Source organism: Elaeis guineensis, chromosome 13 (genome assembly GCF_000442705.2).
Source record: "Elaeis guineensis isolate ETL-2024a chromosome 13, EG11, whole genome shotgun sequence".
NCBI lineage: Eukaryota > Viridiplantae > Streptophyta > Magnoliopsida > Arecales > Arecaceae > Elaeis > Elaeis guineensis.
This window is the reverse complement of record NC_026005.2, coordinates 21,799,083-21,817,775: the sequence shown is the minus strand read 5'-3', so window position 1 is coordinate 21,817,775 and position 18,693 is coordinate 21,799,083. Positions and strand designations below refer to the sequence as shown.

General features: G+C 37.5%; 1 protein-coding gene and 1 long non-coding RNA gene across 5 annotated transcripts; both read right to left on the bottom strand.

Annotated features, from left to right (window-relative positions):
- Positions 1-1,247: 1,247 nt before the first annotated feature.
- LOC114914744 (uncharacterized) lies at positions 1,248-5,552 on the bottom strand. The gene is made up of 2 exons (XR_012136173.1): positions 4,875-5,552; positions 1,248-4,679 (listed from the first exon to the last, which is right to left on the bottom strand). It is a non-coding gene; the product is annotated as an uncharacterized lncRNA (long non-coding RNA).
- Positions 5,553-7,662: 2,110 nt separating this feature from the next.
- Positions 7,663-18,491, bottom strand: LOC105056259 (U-box domain-containing protein 5). Of its 4 annotated transcripts, none has more exons than XM_073247313.1 (7): positions 18,134-18,491; positions 15,736-15,837; positions 12,502-12,580; positions 11,662-11,847; positions 10,804-10,911; positions 8,945-10,146; positions 7,663-8,725 (listed from the first exon to the last, which is right to left on the bottom strand). In XM_073247313.1, exons 3-7 carry the CDS (start codon positions 12,556-12,558, stop codon positions 7,951-7,953), a joined length of 2,328 nt encoding a protein of 775 aa, XP_073103414.1. In that variant the 5' UTR covers positions 12,559-12,580; positions 15,736-15,837; positions 18,134-18,491; the 3' UTR covers positions 7,663-7,950. The 4 variants fall into 4 exon arrangements, with proteins under 4 accessions (XP_073103414.1, XP_073103415.1, XP_010936696.1 ...); XM_073247314.1 differs by lacking the exon at positions 18,134-18,491 and adding an exon at positions 17,336-18,124; XM_010938394.4 differs by lacking the exon at positions 15,736-15,837.
- Positions 18,492-18,693: the final 202 nt, after the last annotated feature.

Genomic DNA, 18,693 nt, shown 5'->3' with positions numbered 1-18,693 from the left:
TGCCTCCTTCCCCCACCTCCTTTCGCATGCACCTCCGACCTGTGGCTCCTCCATCTCCCTTTATCTACCTGCAGCTCTTCTGTCTTTATCCCCCATCCCTCGTGACTCCAGCACGCCCATCCCCCCGGCCTCCACACTCCATATGCTCCTACCCTTTTTCCATCTCTTCGTATCCGTAATTTTTCACACCTCTCGATCTGTCACTTCTCTACACTACCATCACACCCACATCGTTCTCATTATTCCTCATCAAAAAAAATAAGGGCATCATAATAAAATTATTAAAAATATTTTGAAATTTTAATTTTATATTATTGATAATTTAATTATCATATCAAATATGTCAACCAAAATTGTTAACAATTTTATCGTAATATTATTGGTACGTGACAAATATAATAATTAATATTATTAATAATTTATTTTAAAAATAATTTATATTATTTTTTAAAATTATCCGATAATGCACCAACGGGATTCTTTTTCTTGATATAGGTTCGTACTTTTCTTTCTCGTAACACTCGCTGTCTTGGGTCCCTCCACTCTTATGAGCTAGTTTGCGTGGATGAGGTACCCAAAACCAAAGGCTGTGTTGACAATGACAAGCATGGACAGACTTTTAAAGGAGTGCTTGATAACATCAGAGCTTTCCCAAATGGATAGAAGAGACCAGGTAGTAGTGGAGATTGAGTTGTTCTCTGACTTGCTATGTAATTGGGAAGGGTGCATGCATCTCTTTTTGCGGGGGATCAGAGCCAGGTCAAGGACAAGTATGGAAAATTTAGGTGCCCCGGGTCCCCGGCCCCACCAAGAAAGGCTTTGCCTTGGGAACAGTATTTGCTATCTCATCCACAGGCCCGCCTCTCTCCTTTTTTAGATTTGATTTGATCCTTTCCCACTCCAACAGGTTCACCTGTGCTAGTGTGCTATTTTATCAGTTTGGGTCCCTTTGTTTTGTACTTGTCCTTTCTCGAGAAGAGGCCACCCCAAAAGAGAATTTATCGGAGTAAAAAGGCACCAGTAAGAAACGGCATCGCATGACTTTGGAAAGGGTTAGATCATCTCCATGTACATGAATGTAAAATGAATTAATGATGGAATAACCGTATAAAACTATGCACATACTCTCTCACTCAATATGGTATGTTGTTTTATTTCCAACTCAAACCTTCAAATCAATAGTCCAAGACATAACAAAAAGGATGAAGCAACCATCATGAGCTCACCTTTTGGTTCATTGAATCGACTATGAGAATAAAATTAGATATCAATAACAAGTTAATTTAATACAACGTACAAAGCAAGATAAGAGGGACCTCAAAGCCTATATTTTCCCCCTTGGGAGGAAATCTGAACTTATACATGCTGATGTTGTCCATTTTGGATTCTCTCAAATGGCCACGTCATTGCAGCTTCGAAATAGAAAGTTAGAGAAATAATTAAAATGCTCTAGACTGTTTGGACATCCATGAGCTGTATTTATGCAAATGATCATATGACCATTTGTCCAATATAACTTCTATTTCAAAATTTATGACACGTTTGCTTTGGGGGGGAAAAAAAAAAGAAATTCTGAAAAGCAACTGGATAATTTGATCTCCCAAAATTCGCATAAAATCAATCTTGATATGGTGCACAAATAAAGCGTGATAATTGAAGACAGCGTGTGCTCTTCAAAAAAAAGAAAAAGGACTAGGTTTGATTAATGGCACAAGTTGATTGAGGCATCACAAATCTAGAACTGGGGGCATAGGACCAGTGAAAGGGGCCAAAGCGGCAGGACATGGATCGGAGATTTCTGGGTGAGACCCTCTCCCACCCACCTTTAAATGTGGCATTGTCCCCATTTTCTTCTGACTATGGGGGCCACCTTGCCTCCCACCGTTCTGCCAACCTAATCTCCACCACCTGGCCTTTGTACCCTTGCCCTTCTTCAGTCTACTTCAATGTTTGTTTTATTTTTCTTGTTGATCTCTTTCCCCATCCCTTTGAATAGTCCTGCAACAGTTTTGGCATGGTCGTTCATTCCCCCCAGCCAAAAATGGCCTAAAGGATCACAAAGTCACCCAATCAACAACCACTTTTGCAACATGATAAATTTGGACAATATTTATCAGCTAGAAAGCAAGTGATGGATTTGTCGGACCAGCCACTACACATGAAAATTTCTGCGATTGGACATGAAAGACATACTGCCACAAAGTTTTTATTCAATTGATGATCAATCTTTAGAAAAATCTCTATGATCAGTCTGAAACTTGGATTAGAAAAGTTGAGGATTGACATCAAATGGACAGCCGGTTATAAAAATATATTAATAACTAGGAAATGAATCTAAATGGCCTAGGACAATCCATAATGACAAATTCAAATAATTGGAAATAGGCTGGATAATTACATTTAAGGGTATGGTGACTAATTTTTAGAAATTAAGAATTATATCAACTAGTTGGAGGAGACATAATATTCAGATATACAAGAACAAGAACTAGTCGGTTAATTGAAATGCACCTACATATTTATGCGAGTCCTGGCAGCTGCAAGACTAGAAGTATTCAAAGAACTAATTTGTAAATATCTATTATTGATGAGGAATGCTACTACTATATTTGGTGCCCGTTCTCCATTATGAAGTTAATTCAAATCCAGTGACAAACTTATTATAATAGGACCTACTTATTCCATGTCATTAATTTTGCTTCCGATGGCCTTGCAGTCTGGCCGACTACCCAGATTTAGTTGACGAGTCAGGTCGGCTGGTCCAAGTGCAGAATGACTCATGCATAATTTTCATGGTTTCAAGCCTATGATTTAGACCCAGCACTCTCCCATTAACCCAAAGGACTAGATCGAGCATCAGTTTTTACAGGTTGAATCCAGAACAATTTGGACTATTTCTGGTTCACTCTCGTGGTTTCCCATGACAAAAAGCTCCGAGGACCAAATGTCATCATGGAGGCTTACATTTTGGGAACCAGTTGGACCTTATTTCTAAAGTAGTTCTCTTTCATATTTTGTCAAATCCGAGTTTGTTTCAATCCAAATACTAATAAACTTCAAAGATACCACCTTCCAGTACTATTATCCCATGGTCCTTTTTTTCTTTTTTTTTTTGGATTGAATCCCGTGTTCCGTTGTAGAAATGAGACTGAGTGACCTTGGATAAGTATGATCATAGGGATCCAGAATTATGATGGCCATGAGATGCCCATCTTTATGATTCTTTTTGGGTTGGTCTGTGGGCTTCCAAGTACCTTGTCCTCATCAATCTTTCTTTCTGAAGGGGATGATGTTGGGTCCTGCCCAAAGCCTTCCACAACTGTAAAGATGGTGGAAACAAAAAGGTTCCTTGGTTGTGTCTGATTGGGTTTGATGGGGAAGGCTTTTTTGAAAGAAGTCAAGATGGTCATGAAGAGAGCCAGCTGGGATTCCCTTTGGGTGCTTTCGTTCTGGTGTTCAGTTATTATCACTCCTCTTGTGATCCTTTGATGGAAGTTAGCCACTTAACCACATTTCCCCCAATCAAACCCTAAAATTAGATTATGGAAAAGGAAGCAGAGAAGGGATAAAAATGTTGGCTTGGTTGATATATCAATCTTATCAAGGAGGTACATCAGTAATAATAGAATGTACTGATCACTCTAGCAATCAAAATCAAAGGATGCAATGTACTTGTAACATAACTTCTGAAATGAAATCTGTCTACGTCCACCTTAATGTAGTTTGGAGCTGCCAACCAGCACTAAGATGGTTGGCTAGACAGATCCTGAGATCGAAACGAAGTAGAAGGCACATGAAGCAACGGATGAAGACCAAGGCAATAACTTAAGCATTCTGTACTTAAAATAAGGACTTATTATGTGTTTGTGTCAGTTTTTAAATTTTTAGTAACATTTGTTGGTTTATTTCACCTACATGGATCACTCTTCTCTCACTCAAAGGAGTAACATAGTTTATACTAATTTTGAAGGATTGTTGTAGGAGAGATGTAAAGCAACCGTCTCTTTTTATTATTTCAAGTAGCAATTGACCACCATGAGATTTTGAAGGAATAGCATGTAGAATCTTATTGTTTATCACATCCGAGCAAAACGCTGCTTGATCTATGATATCCAAGCTACACTGACAAAAGTATACATGTATAGTAAGTACACGAAGCAATATGGCAACTATAATTTGTATATAAACAAAAAGCCGGTGTTTTTGAAACTAGTTCAGGGAAAACCAAGAAAAGTGCCAGAGAACAAAAATTAGACTGAGATAAGTTTTTCTGTTATCTACTCTGATAGCCTAAATTCAGTTTCCTTAGATGTTGATCCTTATTCAGTCTGAGTCGGTAGAGTCCTCTACTACTTCATTGTGAAGTGCCTCAAGTGCTAGTGGTGGGACAACTTGTGCTGGTATGTACTCTCAGATAATTCTTTCAGGTGTAATGGCAGTACACACTCCATACTTTGAAAAGCTAAAATTGTTTCCTTATATGAATCCGGAATATGTACTGCTGTCCACATTTTTAAACATGATTGTAAAGTTCATGAAAAGATGAATTAAACTAATCAAGATCACCATATCTAAAAAATTAATATCTGTCAATCCAAATAATATGCAGAGGAAAGATCGTACCTCTGCTTCATTTGTTGGACAAGTTCAAGCCCATGTCGAAGCACTGCCTGTCCTGGCTGTTCAAATAAGACAAGATGTGCTTAATCAGTGTGATATCATAATTCATACAGTGAGTCTGAGCTTGCACCTTAAAAGATGTTTATAAATTGAATCCATAAGAGATGGCTTTGATAATTGTACTAAACTTTGAAACTTTTTTTTTTTTTTTTTTTTTTTTTTGTAAAAGAAAAATCACCGGACAAAGTATATACCTTTTTACTGTTGTTTAGTTTCCACAGCAACACAAAATCACCGGACAGTGGTACATATGCTTTTTTGAAGTAGTTGTGCAACCATCATGCCACAGCAACTGATGAACTGGATAGTAAATCATCAGTGCATCAATTTCAAAATAGACACCCTGAAACAATTCAAAATGAAAGAAAAATAATTATGAGAAACCATATAAATCAATTGAGCTGGACGGCAAATTGCAAATATTTACTTTGCAGTATTTTTTATTTATTGCTGATGTGCTTGATTCTTAAACCTATCTTTTTCAGGCACGACTTGAGTTTTCCATTTATGATCTTCCACAGTAGCTTTCTTAGCAGGTGCAAGAGTTGATGATGTTGATGAGTGCAAGCTGTGCAACTGGTTGGTACTTCACATTAAATTGGTTTTCCATCCTAGAGATAATAAATAAAATTACTTCAGCATAGTTGTGCTCTGGGTGCAATGTGAAGTTCACATAATGTTAAATAAAAAATAATAATTAAAAAAAAAACAGTTTATCAAATATTTTGCCTCATCAACGTCAGGAGGATCTAAGTGCAGATAAGTAAAAGCTGTTGTTCCTATTATATTTTTGCCTATAAGAAATCATATTGATAAGAGTTTAATCATCAGACTAGACAATGGATGTAAAAATGCAGTAACTGATTTTACTTTACATACATTTAATCCTCAGCCATGTTGTATTTCACTTGCTCACTCAGCATATCATCATGCTTTTCATAGTCATGCCAAATATCAGAGTCACTGGATTTGTGAATTTTGAATCACTGCAGCAAATCAAATCCTGGCAGCTTGCATTAGAAGTCCACTAACAACTGGATCCCACAAAAGGACAATACCCATGTGCCCACCACAGCCCATTAACTTGAGAACAAAGAGGCCCAACTTGCACGAAACCATCAAATTGAAACATAAGACTCATCCAAGGACCTCAACTCAATTAAGCCCCATCCCAAACTGATTTAAGAATCACAACAATAAAATCCAACATGAAAGAAACTAAAATAAAATAAAATAAAAAGTCACACCAAGCAATTGCAACAGTTCAAAGATACAACTTAACACTAAGGCCCAATCAATACAAATATAATTTATTCGAAAGATGCAAATGAAAGGGGGCAACATGGTTTAGCCACTCAACCAATGAGAGTGGCAAACCAACCACTCGACCATCCAAAATTTATAAAGCACCCAAACCACAAATTGTACAAAGACCCTCAGACCATCAATCACAGCAAGTCATAATATATGGGAGTAGCAAACAGCCACTCAATCATCAAATGCTATTGAACAATCAAGCAAATTCACCAGAATTGGAGCAGGCTTAGCAATGCACCAGCCACACACCATTCATACAAGTTTTCCCAAACACCCATAAGAAAGCCGAAACTAGGCCCTCAGAACAATCATGACAGATGCAAAAAATCAATGATGAACAGGTCCAAGCACCTTCAGTCACAAACATAGCAGAAAGACCCAACCAAACCCTCTGAACAATCGTCATCAGGCCATCCACATCAACCAAAACAGTCAGCTCCACTCAGACAAGTACCGATCAGATATAGATACAGCTGGCATAGCAGCATAAGGCCTATCTCCAAAAGGTTTCTAGGTCACCTACATCCACACAGCATCAACTGGTTATCCATGCAAAAGAAGAAAGGAAATATCGCAGAAGAGCAAGCTTACCAGCGGGAGGAGTCAAGGTATCAAACTCCTGTCGGAAAAAGAAGGGCCAGGCAAGTCAAGAGCAAGATAATACCCAATGGTCAAGCAGAAAACCAATTTAAACATTTAATAGGAGTTGGGAGCAATGGCAGCCATAACTGGAGCAGCAAAGTACCAGTGCTCAACCACTCAGCAACATTTTATCAAACACCTTGAGAACACCTCAACATGACCACCAATGATTGAGCAAAGCACTAAGGAGCGTCGGCGCATTGGCAACCATAACAGAAGCAGCCTAGCAATGCGCTAGCCACCCAACCAATCAGTCATGTAACCAGTGAGTCACGTTTCAATAAATACCTACAAGAAGACCTTAACAGAAACATAGTAACAGCCAGAACGCCACAAAGATGATGACGCATCTAGATTGACCCTGACCAACTCTCTTGCAACTCCTCCCCTCTACACCGAACTCACCAAGCAACGGCCAGAACACTACGAAGAGGACAAGCGATCCTGGTGTTACACTCTACAGGAACTCAAATCACGACACTTCCAGACCCTCCTTGACAACACCGGTCCCTTCCGTGCCTATGGAAAACCCACAACAGGTGCACCATGGAGCCAACAAAATTAGCACATTTCACAAAGATACTAGGGAAAACTGGAAGACAGCAAAGTTCCATCAAGACTTGCCATCCTGCCTAGCAACAAACAATGGAAGGACATGCGATGATTCATTCAAAACTTGAGAGCAGCGCTGGGAAACATAAAAAAAAAAAAATCTCAAGGAATATCCCCAAGATTCTGGACCACCCTTAGGTCTCTCTCTCTCTCTCTCTCTCTCTCTCTCTCTCTCTATATATATATATATATATATATGAAACCTGATTAGGCACTGAGTTCTCTAATAAAAGTTAAAAAACCGTATTGTTGACAAAAAATTGCAGCATAATGAATAAAATAACCTTGCTTTCTTATGAAGCTTATGCTGAATACATCTTACATGAGTTCTTGCTGAGCAAGACATTGCTCATAAGAATCCATTCCCATATCCTACCACTCAATTGCATTCAAGAAATGTCAAAAAGGGACTTGAAAAAAAAATGGAGCCTTTGTAAACAAAAACAATACCGCCATGACCATACATTCACATCCCCCCGGGGTATGGTAAAGAAAGTTACATATATTGTACCAAAAAGAAAGTTACATATAAGTGGCAAACTAAAGGAAATACATGAGGATGAGCATCCCACAAAGTATTCCAACAAAAACCTGCCTTAGCCTAACAGGATTTCAGGTTTTGCCTAATAAAAACATACTAACTGGTCAGAGTAAGAAATATTGTCCAAGTCGGTCATACCTGGAAACCTTGCCAACTGCTTAAAATAAAGCCGCCAAGGATCTAAGCTTTGATAATAATTTAATTTTCTTCCCAAAAAATACAGAGGATTTTGACCTCTGCTTTTTGCTAGCAGAGCATTCAATGGAATCCTCTGGTGCTTCAGACATAGTTCCAGATTGAGCGTATGAACTGTCAAGATGCTCCTTACGCGTGATTTCTCTTAAAAGGAGAAGCAGCTTCAAAGAGCTCGCCTTCCCATTGGCATTCCCATTGACCGATATATCAACTAGAGCTGGAATCACGCCCTCTTTCAGGACAAGTAGACAATTCGCAGAACCGTGGCTACATAAGGAATGTAGGATGGTCGCAGCATATTGTTGTTCTTCACGAGTGCCAGTATTGAGCAGTTCTACAATAGCAGCAAGGCATCCATCGGTATTGGCAATCGATGCTGCAGCGTCTTCATCACCACTTAAGTTTTGCATAATTTTAAAGCAAAATTCTGCTAGTCTTCCATCACTCAAAAGCGATAACAGTTGTGATATGCATCCAGAGGACAAAATAAGACATTTTATCTCATTTTGAAGGGATAAATCACAAAGGATTTTCATGGAAAGCTCTAGAAATTCGGTGTCTTCAGAATTTAGGAATTTTATAACTGAAGAAGTGATACCAGATGTCACAATGCCAGATCTACAATTCGGAAAATGGGACAACTTCTGGAGTATCATCAAAGCTTCTGTTGTTATTTCCGAATCAAGAAAGGATGTCAACAACTGAAACACCTTTTCACCCAGGGATGGAATTTCGACCCTGAATATAATGCGAGCAAAAATTTTCAGCATCATACAAATGGAAGGTAAAAGGATTAGCAAGTGTCAATGCAATGGACTATCTACAGATATCTGCAACTTGCTGTCCCTCATTCATATATTTAATTACAATAAAAGAAATTTCAAGTTCTGTTACCCACATAACTTACTGGAAGTATTTATATCTTAAAAAGGAAAAGAATGATGGAAGGGAAATCACCTGCTATTACTCAGAAAAGCAAGAAAAAATTGAGCTCCAGTTTTCTGTGCCTGCACATCAGACAGATCATGTGCATTCTTCAAAAACTGCAGCAATGATTCCGCAAATCCATTGGACAGCATCGCATAGCAGGTCTGTTCATCCCCTGCCAAAAGGATTTTCGCATCTTCCACTGCTCTGCCTTGGAGGTCCAATGAAAGTTTAGAGAGCCCATAAAAGAATCTCAGAAACATGTCGTGGTTAAAGTTGGAAAATGACTGATATTTTTGATAATCATCACTCCAAGGGAACAACTGAGCATAGTTACCCTTTGGGTTCTCAATGCCCCTATCAGGGGATGAATCTGAAGAGCAGCTAGCATCATAAGAGATAAATGATACATTGCTGTGGACTCTTTTGACAATGTACTCTCCAGTTTTGCCATCTAATAGGGGTGCAGAGATATTCTCCAAACTTGACATGGAATTGCAATGTGAAGGCTCCCAGGAGCGAAAGGTTGCAGGGGTAGGCTGTGAGCATGGGTCCACTATGCTAATTCCATGCTTACTGCACCAATTGGATATGAGATCCCTCATACAAGAATTTGGGATAATAGAGAGGTTTGATAACTTCTTCTGCGTCTTAGGACATGTATCATGTCCTTCATCAAACCATTTTTCTATCCATATCCTTTCATATGTTTGCCCAGAGGCTATAACCACAGGATCAAACATCAATCTTGATGAAATAGGGCAACAAAATTCCTCAGGAGGTGAAGCAGTTCTTGACAGATCAGTTTGAGCCTCACCATGATCACCAAACTCATCATTTCTTTCAGAGTTACCAGAACCACATGCAGAACTTGTGCCTGGAGTCAGGGGCTTGCTCTGTTCATTGGCATTCTCTTTGTGCTCAATATTATCAGGCCTCATGTTCTTTCCATGCTTTTCTAGGAGATACAGAAGATAGTCCAACCACCTCTCCTTTTTGGACTCAGTATCACGGATCTTATCTCGTAGCTTTCTAATGGCTCTTTTTTCTATCAAAATAGCTTTTGGAGATGTGATGTTCAACCTTGAACTTGCAATTTGAAAGGCCTCAAGTTCTAAATCCTCACTTGCTTTAGTCTTCTTAAGCAGTTCTAGCAAAGCTCGGCCAGCCTCTTCTTCCGCAGAATCGATGACAAAATTTGCATGTCTAAGATAATCAAGAACTTCAGAAATCTGTGGAAAAATATAATTATTAGCAAATGAAAAACAAATCTTTCCTGAGAACTAATGATCTCATTCTTTATCATGGCAACAAGCTGAATGCAAAAAAATAAAGAAAGAAAAGGAAAAAGATTCTTATCACTAAAAAGACTCCAACAGAGAAGGATCCAATGCAAAATGAAATCAGAGGCCTGCAAGTCTAGCATTATCCTCCAGGGTGGCCAATAATTCAAGCCGTTGGAAACTAGATGGATGGACAAAAAGAAAACAATTCTACATGAGTGAAATGTTGGTTAGAATTTGACACATGAACAAACCAACAATGCCTGTTGATCAGGCACCTAATAACGCAATAATGATACAAAGTAAGATCCCTGATTCACATTGACCTGAACAAACAAACCTTCAGGACTCTATAGTGTTTCACCATAACCAATGCTTGAAAATAAAAAATAATACTGTCTCACAATCAAAAAAATGACAAAAAGGCTAGGAACTCCATCTGGCAAAGTTTTATTTTCCTGATGAATCTACTTGAAGTATATCACCTCTATGAGATGCTGATACGTTCCTCCATATTAATCAGCAAAGATAGGAAGAACATATGGGGACACATATAAAATTTGAGTGAGACGATGTAAAATCTATTGTAGATATTTCTTTACTAACCTGAGAAGTTAACAATGTTGGAACCATATTTTGAATCCGACAAAAGCTTTGATTCAAGTCATTTCTGATCCTTTCACATCTTAACAAAGTTGCTTCCCCTGTTATTGCCTGAAAAAATTGAAAACAACAAAAAAGTCAGAAGAAAATCTAAGGCAGTGTAAATTTGTAATTGAATTATTTAAACCAACTAAGAATGTAGGACAGCTTTAACACTAAGCCAAAATAGAACTCCTACAATGTTTCCTTTCCTTCCATTATTATTCCTTTCTTGTTGTGGGAGGGGACTCAAACATAGCTCCTCCATGACGAGGCATGTAACTTGGTGCATAGTGTTTCTCAAGTATCCCATTCAAGTCTAAAATGTTGAATGTGTGTGTGCCTCAATAATCTTCATGATGATTTGCTAATTTATGTGTCAAGCATTGCCAGCCATTTTATGTGAAGCAATCAATCAAAGACGTTTCTTGGTAATAATTCCCCTCTAGATGAAACAGCATGACTGTTGATGTGGTATATAAATGGGAACATTGGAATCTATTTCTACTACAGACTTTAATTGAGACTACCAGCCGATCACTTCACCAAGCTACAGTAACACTATACAATAAATGTCCGTACCTTGATAGATGCATAAAATAGAAGTACATTGGGAGCAAGTGGGAAAAAATGATTAGCAAAAAGCCATGTTTATGAAGAATACTAAAAGTTAAACAACTTCCTAAGCATACAATAGCAACACTGATTATTTCCGACAGAGATTCAAGAGGAGCAAAGACCTAAAAATAGAAGATTCTTGCTACTAGAACTTGAAAGTGAAATTTTATATGCATGTTCAGGTTAGAAAACACTATAGCATACCAAGTAGAGCTTGCTAGATTCTGCACAGTGTTGAAGAAGTAGCTTGGCTTTCTCAATCAAATTGTGTAAACAACATAACTCCTGCATACCGGATGAGCATCCTGGCCGAGCTGATTCTATTGCAGGAAGAATTGTAACAACACTATCCACCATCTTTGTAAGCTCCAAAGACATTGAAACATGGACCTAACATAACAGCAATATTAAACTATAGGGCGGGAATTCAAGACAAGCAATCAGTAAAATGAAAAGGTACAGTAACCACATCAATGTGAAAAATAAACAGCAGTGAGCAGGAAAAGTACAGATCACTGGATCAGACGTCAATGAGCAAGTAGTATCTTTTAGAAGTATACTAGCTTCATTACATTTCACATGACTTGAGTTCTCTGATTTGTTTCCCTCTTTCAACTTTAGCAAATTGACAATAACAGCAGAATGAGAACATCCAACTCTATAGATAACTTAGAGACCTTGCACAAACTCCAGAACGCTAATAACATTTTGGAAGTTGATACAAAAACGCATAAATCACTCCAAAATAGTTCAAAATTCTTAATGAATAAATGATGCATCGATGACTGCACTGTTTTACCAAATCAAAATAATTCATACGTCTCCAATAGAAGCTCCAGATATATTTACACTAATTAGAGAATCAAACAAATAAGTAACTTGACTTCAACCTATATTGAATTTTATTAAGAAGAAACTATATACTAAACTCCTGCAGTGCAAGAACTTCAACCCAGGACTGTGTAAAAGGTATGGAAGGCCAAGTCATGACATCAGTTTATTACAGCTCAACATTCATGTTTATGTCAAAGGATTCATATTTACCTTTGCACTAAAAGAATTTTTCTGCGCTTGCACAACTTCATTCCCATCATTCCCCATCCAATAAAAATCTGATCTTTATCTACATATCAACAATTGAAAAAAGGATTCTTAATTCACCATAAAATAAACATAAAATCATGTGACAAAACAGGAAAAATGAAGGAAGAGTTACAAAGTTAAAGAAAATTTCAAGTACAACTATGATATCAAAATCCCAAAGTCATTGATCACCCACCTGAACAACAGGTAGCAGTTATCAGTGCACAAAATTTAATGGTGTAGATATCACCAAATAGTCGACACAGAACAATCATCATCAAGAAGAGAATAGAATTAGAGATCGGAAAAATTGGGAGAGGCCTTAAATTCTAAATAAATTGTACTAGTGTTCTGGAAATTTTATTTAAGAGGCATATGTATGAAAATGATTTTCCATCAACATTTTTAAGTTGGAAGATCCTGGCAATCTCAATGGATGAGAAGCAAAACCCAGATATCATTTCATCTTGGTCAAGAAGGAAAAGGCTGAAACTGGTTATTACTCTATAAAAACTGTTAAGCAATAAATCTAGATATCTTAGCCAATATATAACGATTGACATAGCAGAATATTAGCCAGAACAGTAAAGAGCAGAATAAAATTTAGTGATAAAGTAGAGACTGTAATATCAGCCAATATAATATATCAAATCAACATATATCTTGAAAGCATCGGTTTATACGGCTGAAGTAAAGAGCCCCAATTCACTAATAGCCCAAACAAGATCTTAGCTGAGGTGAAAACTGCAGCTTCTATTTTGAATCTGGTATGGATTTTATACTTCCTCGATACATTATAATACTTCATGTTCAATTACACTCTGCTTTTGAGCTCCAATCTTCCAAATCAAAAAGCAACCACCTAAACTGAAATGGACAAGAATGAATGTCTTCCCTGAGTTTTCTTGCATAGAAGGGATGTGAGCACCACTGAATCTGAGTGACATCTTTTACCAGGGCCTCCTCTTATCTCTGTTTTATGTGAACATGCTATCTCAATCACTTTTCTATCAGCTCATCTTCTCTGTTGCAAGTTCTAATTTTTTTTAAGTGTGTTCTATCCTGAATGTCCTTGTGTTTGCCTTATCATTCTCGTCCATGTAACTTCAACTTATCAACCTAAACCCATCCAAGATCCCTCCTGTACAAGTCTGTTTTTTTTCTGAAAAATGAAAGAAAGAGTAAACCTTCATCAATCAACCTGAACCCCCTTTGTTCCCAGTACACATTGTTGAGCTTTGATTGTTTTAATATGATTAGCTTAAATATTAGCAGCATGCATCAATCATGTAAAAGAATCCACCAATTAGGGCTGAAATCGGATTGGATACCAGCATATCCATATCCATATCCACATTTGTTTTGTTTGACGAATACAAATATGGATATGGATATTATTTAGATGCAAAAATTTGTATCCATATTTGTTTTAAATGGTCAATTTAGATACTAAATTATGAATATAATTATGGGTATAACTCAAATAATTAAAATTTATAAATATAGAATCAAAGATATTACTAGATAAATGATAAATCCAGTTAATAACATGTTTATATGGTCATATATTTTTTTTAAAAATTAATAAATATTATATAAAATTATATAAGATTATATATAGATTTGGATATTCGGATACGGATCAGATAGTTGTCTATCCACACTCATATCCATTTTTTACATACGGATATGGATACGAATATGGATATTAATTAGATCCTTAAATTTCTATCCATATCCGAATTGATTCGGATACGAAATTAGAGTCAGACGGATAATATCCATACCACTTTCACCCCTACCACCAACCCTTAAATCCTATTGGACATGTAATCATCCATTAGCAGTTCTAGCATTGACCTTCTCGGTATCATCCATGTCATCTTCATCTTATGATCCCAAAGTTTCTTAATCACCCACCATTTGAAGAATTTGACCCTGCAAACCTTCTAAATTTCTAAAAAAGATCACTAGAATGCATTAATTATGCAATAAAATAAAGCAAATTTGATTTCACAGCAGCCATCAGTTCTAATGGACATGTCATCACTTATTTCTCATTCTTCAATATTATAATTAATGGCCACTCCACAGTTTCTTAAATAAACAGATTACTCGGAGACACACTGTCACGCCCCCGACCCGAGATTTTGAATCAAGGGTCATGGCAACCGCCGCATACTCATAGAAAACTCTTCCCATAAGCATGCAAGGCATCTTATCATACTATCCTAAAACAACAGTGGAATAATTAGTCAACAATTAAAATCTAAAATATAACGACCTAAATTTTTTTTTTTTTAATATCTCAATAAATTCAACAACAATTCAAAGGCTTTGCATCAAATTCAATAAGCCTTTCAACCTAAAATAAAAGTATGAAGATTCTGCTTCTGATCACTCTTCTATTCATATCTTGTATCATCTTAATTCCTCAACATCTGTAAAAACAGTAAAATAAGAGGTAATGAGCTAGACAACCCAGTAAGCAACGATCACTTCTCAACAGATTTCATCAGGCATATAAGTAAATAATCATTTATAGAAAATAAGCATATAGAGTTCATCAATTCGAAATCAATTTCAATTATGCAATATAATTCATGCCAAATTCATTTCTTTTTCGAAAATTTAAGTTTCTTTCAAGATTTCAATTTCTTTTGTTCTTCAATTTCTTTTCGTCAACCATGAGCTATGACCACATTTTTCCTGTGGCAGGGTCATAATACCGCGTATCTGCTTGCGGTAGGCTGCGAATCATCTGGCAGCCATGTCCTTTGGAACCGCTGGTCTCGCTGGCGGTTTGTCGCTGGTCTCTCTGGCGACATGTCGCTGGTCTCGCTGGCGACATAAACCCTCAGGACAATCAATTGCCAACGTATATGCCCCCATTGGCGGGGTCCTTTACATAGTCAGGATTGTCAATTCATAATGTTTCTTATATCATAATTCTTCATAAATCATATTTCATATTCTAATTTCGATAATAAAATATATAATCATGTAATATCGAAATCAATCAATATAATGCATCACGAAATCAATATGTTCAATCATGCTTCATCATAACATTTCAAATAAGATATTTTCATAGCAAAATACCATTCATCCAATTCATGCATCATTTCACAAATCATGTCAGAAAAATACATTATAATTTGCCGATAAATCTAGAAAAAGTGAAACATTACTTACCTCGAACGCATTCCAATACATCCACATAATTCTATAAATTTTCTTCCAAAAATTCTGTTCGTAGATCATATCGTGATATCCCATGATCAAACATCCACAATCCTATATAGAATCAATTTCAATAATTAGAAAGAATCGAACACCATATTTCAACGGTTTAGATTGGGTCCGATCATCTAATTTCATCTAATCAAAATCTAATTAGGACCTAAACGATCCAAAGTTTGACTATCAGATCAAATCGGATTCGAAGTGATAGGACCGAGGTTTCTTCATCGATTTCATAAAATCAAGTAGAGAGAGAAAATCAGAGGAGAGAATTCATGAGGTACAATTCGAATTGATCAGATGACACAATCCAATATTACGATTGATCCAATATCTCGAATGGTGAAATCAACATGATCAAATCAAATTATGGCTAGATCGGAATCATGGATGATCAAATCTAAAGATTCATGGTCTGATTAAGGTGGGTGCCAGTACGCTGTCTGACAATCATGGATCAGGGTTCTTCATTAGAATCAGATCAGACTTATTAAAAAAAAATTTTTCATTCACTAACCTTTTTTTAGAGAGAGAATCAATCAAGAGAGAGAATATTTTAGAGAGAGAAAATTCTAGAGAGAAAAAATTTTAGAGAGAGAAAACTCATCTTGAATTCTTCAGACAATATGATTCAACAAATCCGATCGATCAGATCAAATCATGCTGAAATTATCATGTGGATAATTCAATAAGATCATGAGAAATAAAATCTAAAAATACCTGATCTGATCAAAGTGGATGTCGGTGTACCGTCCGACGATCACAGATCAAAAATCCATCACGAAGATCATTTAAATTCATCATCATTCTTCTCAAAATTCTAGAAATCTTAGGAGAGAAAAATAATCTAGAGAGAGGATTCTAGAGAGAGAAAGTAGAGAGAGAAAGTTCAATTCTAGAGAGAGAAAATACTAGTTCAAGTTGAAGGGAGAGAGGGAAGAGTGAGAAACTCTCTTTCTCATATTTTATTATTTATATCATTATTTATTAATTTATTTTTATTTTTTTTTCCTTCTTCTTTTCTTTCCCCTTTTTTTTCTTTTTTTTTCCTTCACGGAAGAGAGAGGAGAGAAAATCCTATTTATTATATTATTATATTATTATTATTTTATTTTTCTTCTTTCTTTTTTTTTCTTTTCCTTTTCCTTTTTCTTTTCTTTTTCTTCTTTTTCTTTTTCTTTTCTTTTCTTTTCCTTCTTCTTCTTTTCTTTTCCTTCTTCTTCTTTTCTTTTTCTTTTTCTTTTCCTTCTTCTTCTTCTTCTTCTTTTCTTCTTTCCCGTGGGTTTCTTTTGGGCTGAAACAGGGGACCTTGAGGTCCCCTCGTTGGCTGGCCGGCCGGCGGCGCAGCCGGCATGGGGCGGCCGTCGGCAGGAGGGGAGACGATCCACGGCAAGAGGAGGCCAAACCGGTGGTCGGCGGTGACCACCGGCGACGGAAAAATGGCAAAAAAGAAGATTCTTCCGCAACAAAATCCGGCGATTTCGGTCGCCGACGAGCGTGCACATCGGCACGGAAAGGAGGAGGGAGGAGAGAGGAAGGGGAGGAAGCTTACCTCCGACGCCGGCGAGGCTTTTCCGACGAGAAATTGGATGGCACAGGGACGGGTCTCCGTGAGGAATTTCCGACGATTGCCGCCGTTTTGCCCCTGGATTCTTTGGTAGGAAGAAGGGAGAAGGGTCTCCCCTTTAAATAGAACCAAAGGAGAGGAGTTTGACTCCTCTCCGGTGAGGTTTCCGACTCCGATTAGGAGCCGGTCGGGAGAAAAAGACTCCCTGCGAGAGTCTTCATCATTTTTTTTTTTTTTTGTTTGGACTGGCTGGGCTATCACACACACGTACAAAGAGAAAACTAAAAAACCTTGTCCTGGTTACGGTATTGGACAAACTGTTCACGAAGACCCCAGATGAACTTTCCTTTTTCTTCATTTAAATCTTTCATCAGATAATTATTAGTCACAGCATAACAAACAAAATTATAGCCAAGATATTAAACGACGCCACATAAGTCAGAACCGACATAGAGAAAGTTTAAAACAGGGGAAAACGTACAGGAAAAAAAAAAACCCTCATGAAGAAAGCTAAAATCTTGTTAGAAAACATCAAAACTTTACGAGTTTAGAATTCCAAAAGATATGTACTTCCAATAACAGCTAGGAAAAAAAACAGAACGCCCCCATAAAATCCTTGTGAAATTAGGCAATCTTGGCACAGTAACAGCACAAACCTCTTCAAAACCCAGGAAACAAACTCCAACCCACGCATGGATGAAAACGGATTGCATGCCAAACGACATCAAAAATCGAAGTTTGAATAAGAACAGTAGCATAAAAGCAGTAAAATCAGAACGGAACCTTCGAAACCCTTTCTTGTGAGCTAAATTTCCGCTACTTTCTCCATAAAAAGCACCCCTCCAAACGTCAAGCAGAGCATCCGCGCGATCGGATTAGAACTCCAGAACCGATAAAAGAGAGAGAAAGAAAAGGAGAGATGATCCGATAAGAAAGGGGAGCAGCAATGATCACTCGACGCTGGATTTCCAAACACCCGTGGAAAGAGGGTATGAGGGTTAGGGATACGGTTCGAAGCGAAGATGACGAGAAAAAGAGAAAGGTGAGCGCAAGCGTTGGGGGCGCGGAAGAAGACTGGAAACGACGGCGGAGACAATCCCGGAAACAAAAGCTGCAGGGCTTTACCGGTCGAGAGGGAATTAAATGCGCGCCGTCTCCAGTAGCCACACACCCCGCACCCATTCCCTCCGCTCACGACCCGCCACGCAAACAATATATTTTATAAAAGTCAAGGTTTCGACCGGCACGGAACCGGGAATGGTTTTGGAATATTTGCCGGCGGGAAAAGTCACCGGTGAAACGGGAAACGTTGAAAGGTAACCGATTGCAACCGCTTGCATAAA

Bases quoted from the DNA above. Each gene is read 5' to 3' on its own strand.
- LOC105056259 (XM_073247313.1), bottom strand. From the start codon at position 12,558: ATGGGGAATGATGGGAATGAAGTTGTGCAAGCGCAGAAAAATTCTTTT. The intron at 10,912-11,661 runs GTATGCTATAGT...CAATTTTTTCAG, and splicing joins AATCTAGCAAGCTCTACTTG to GCAATAACAGGGGAAGCAAC. The intron at 8,726-8,944 runs GTGATTTCCCTT...CATTATATTCAG, and splicing joins GCTTTTCTGAGTAATAGCAG to GGTCGAAATTCCATCCCTGG.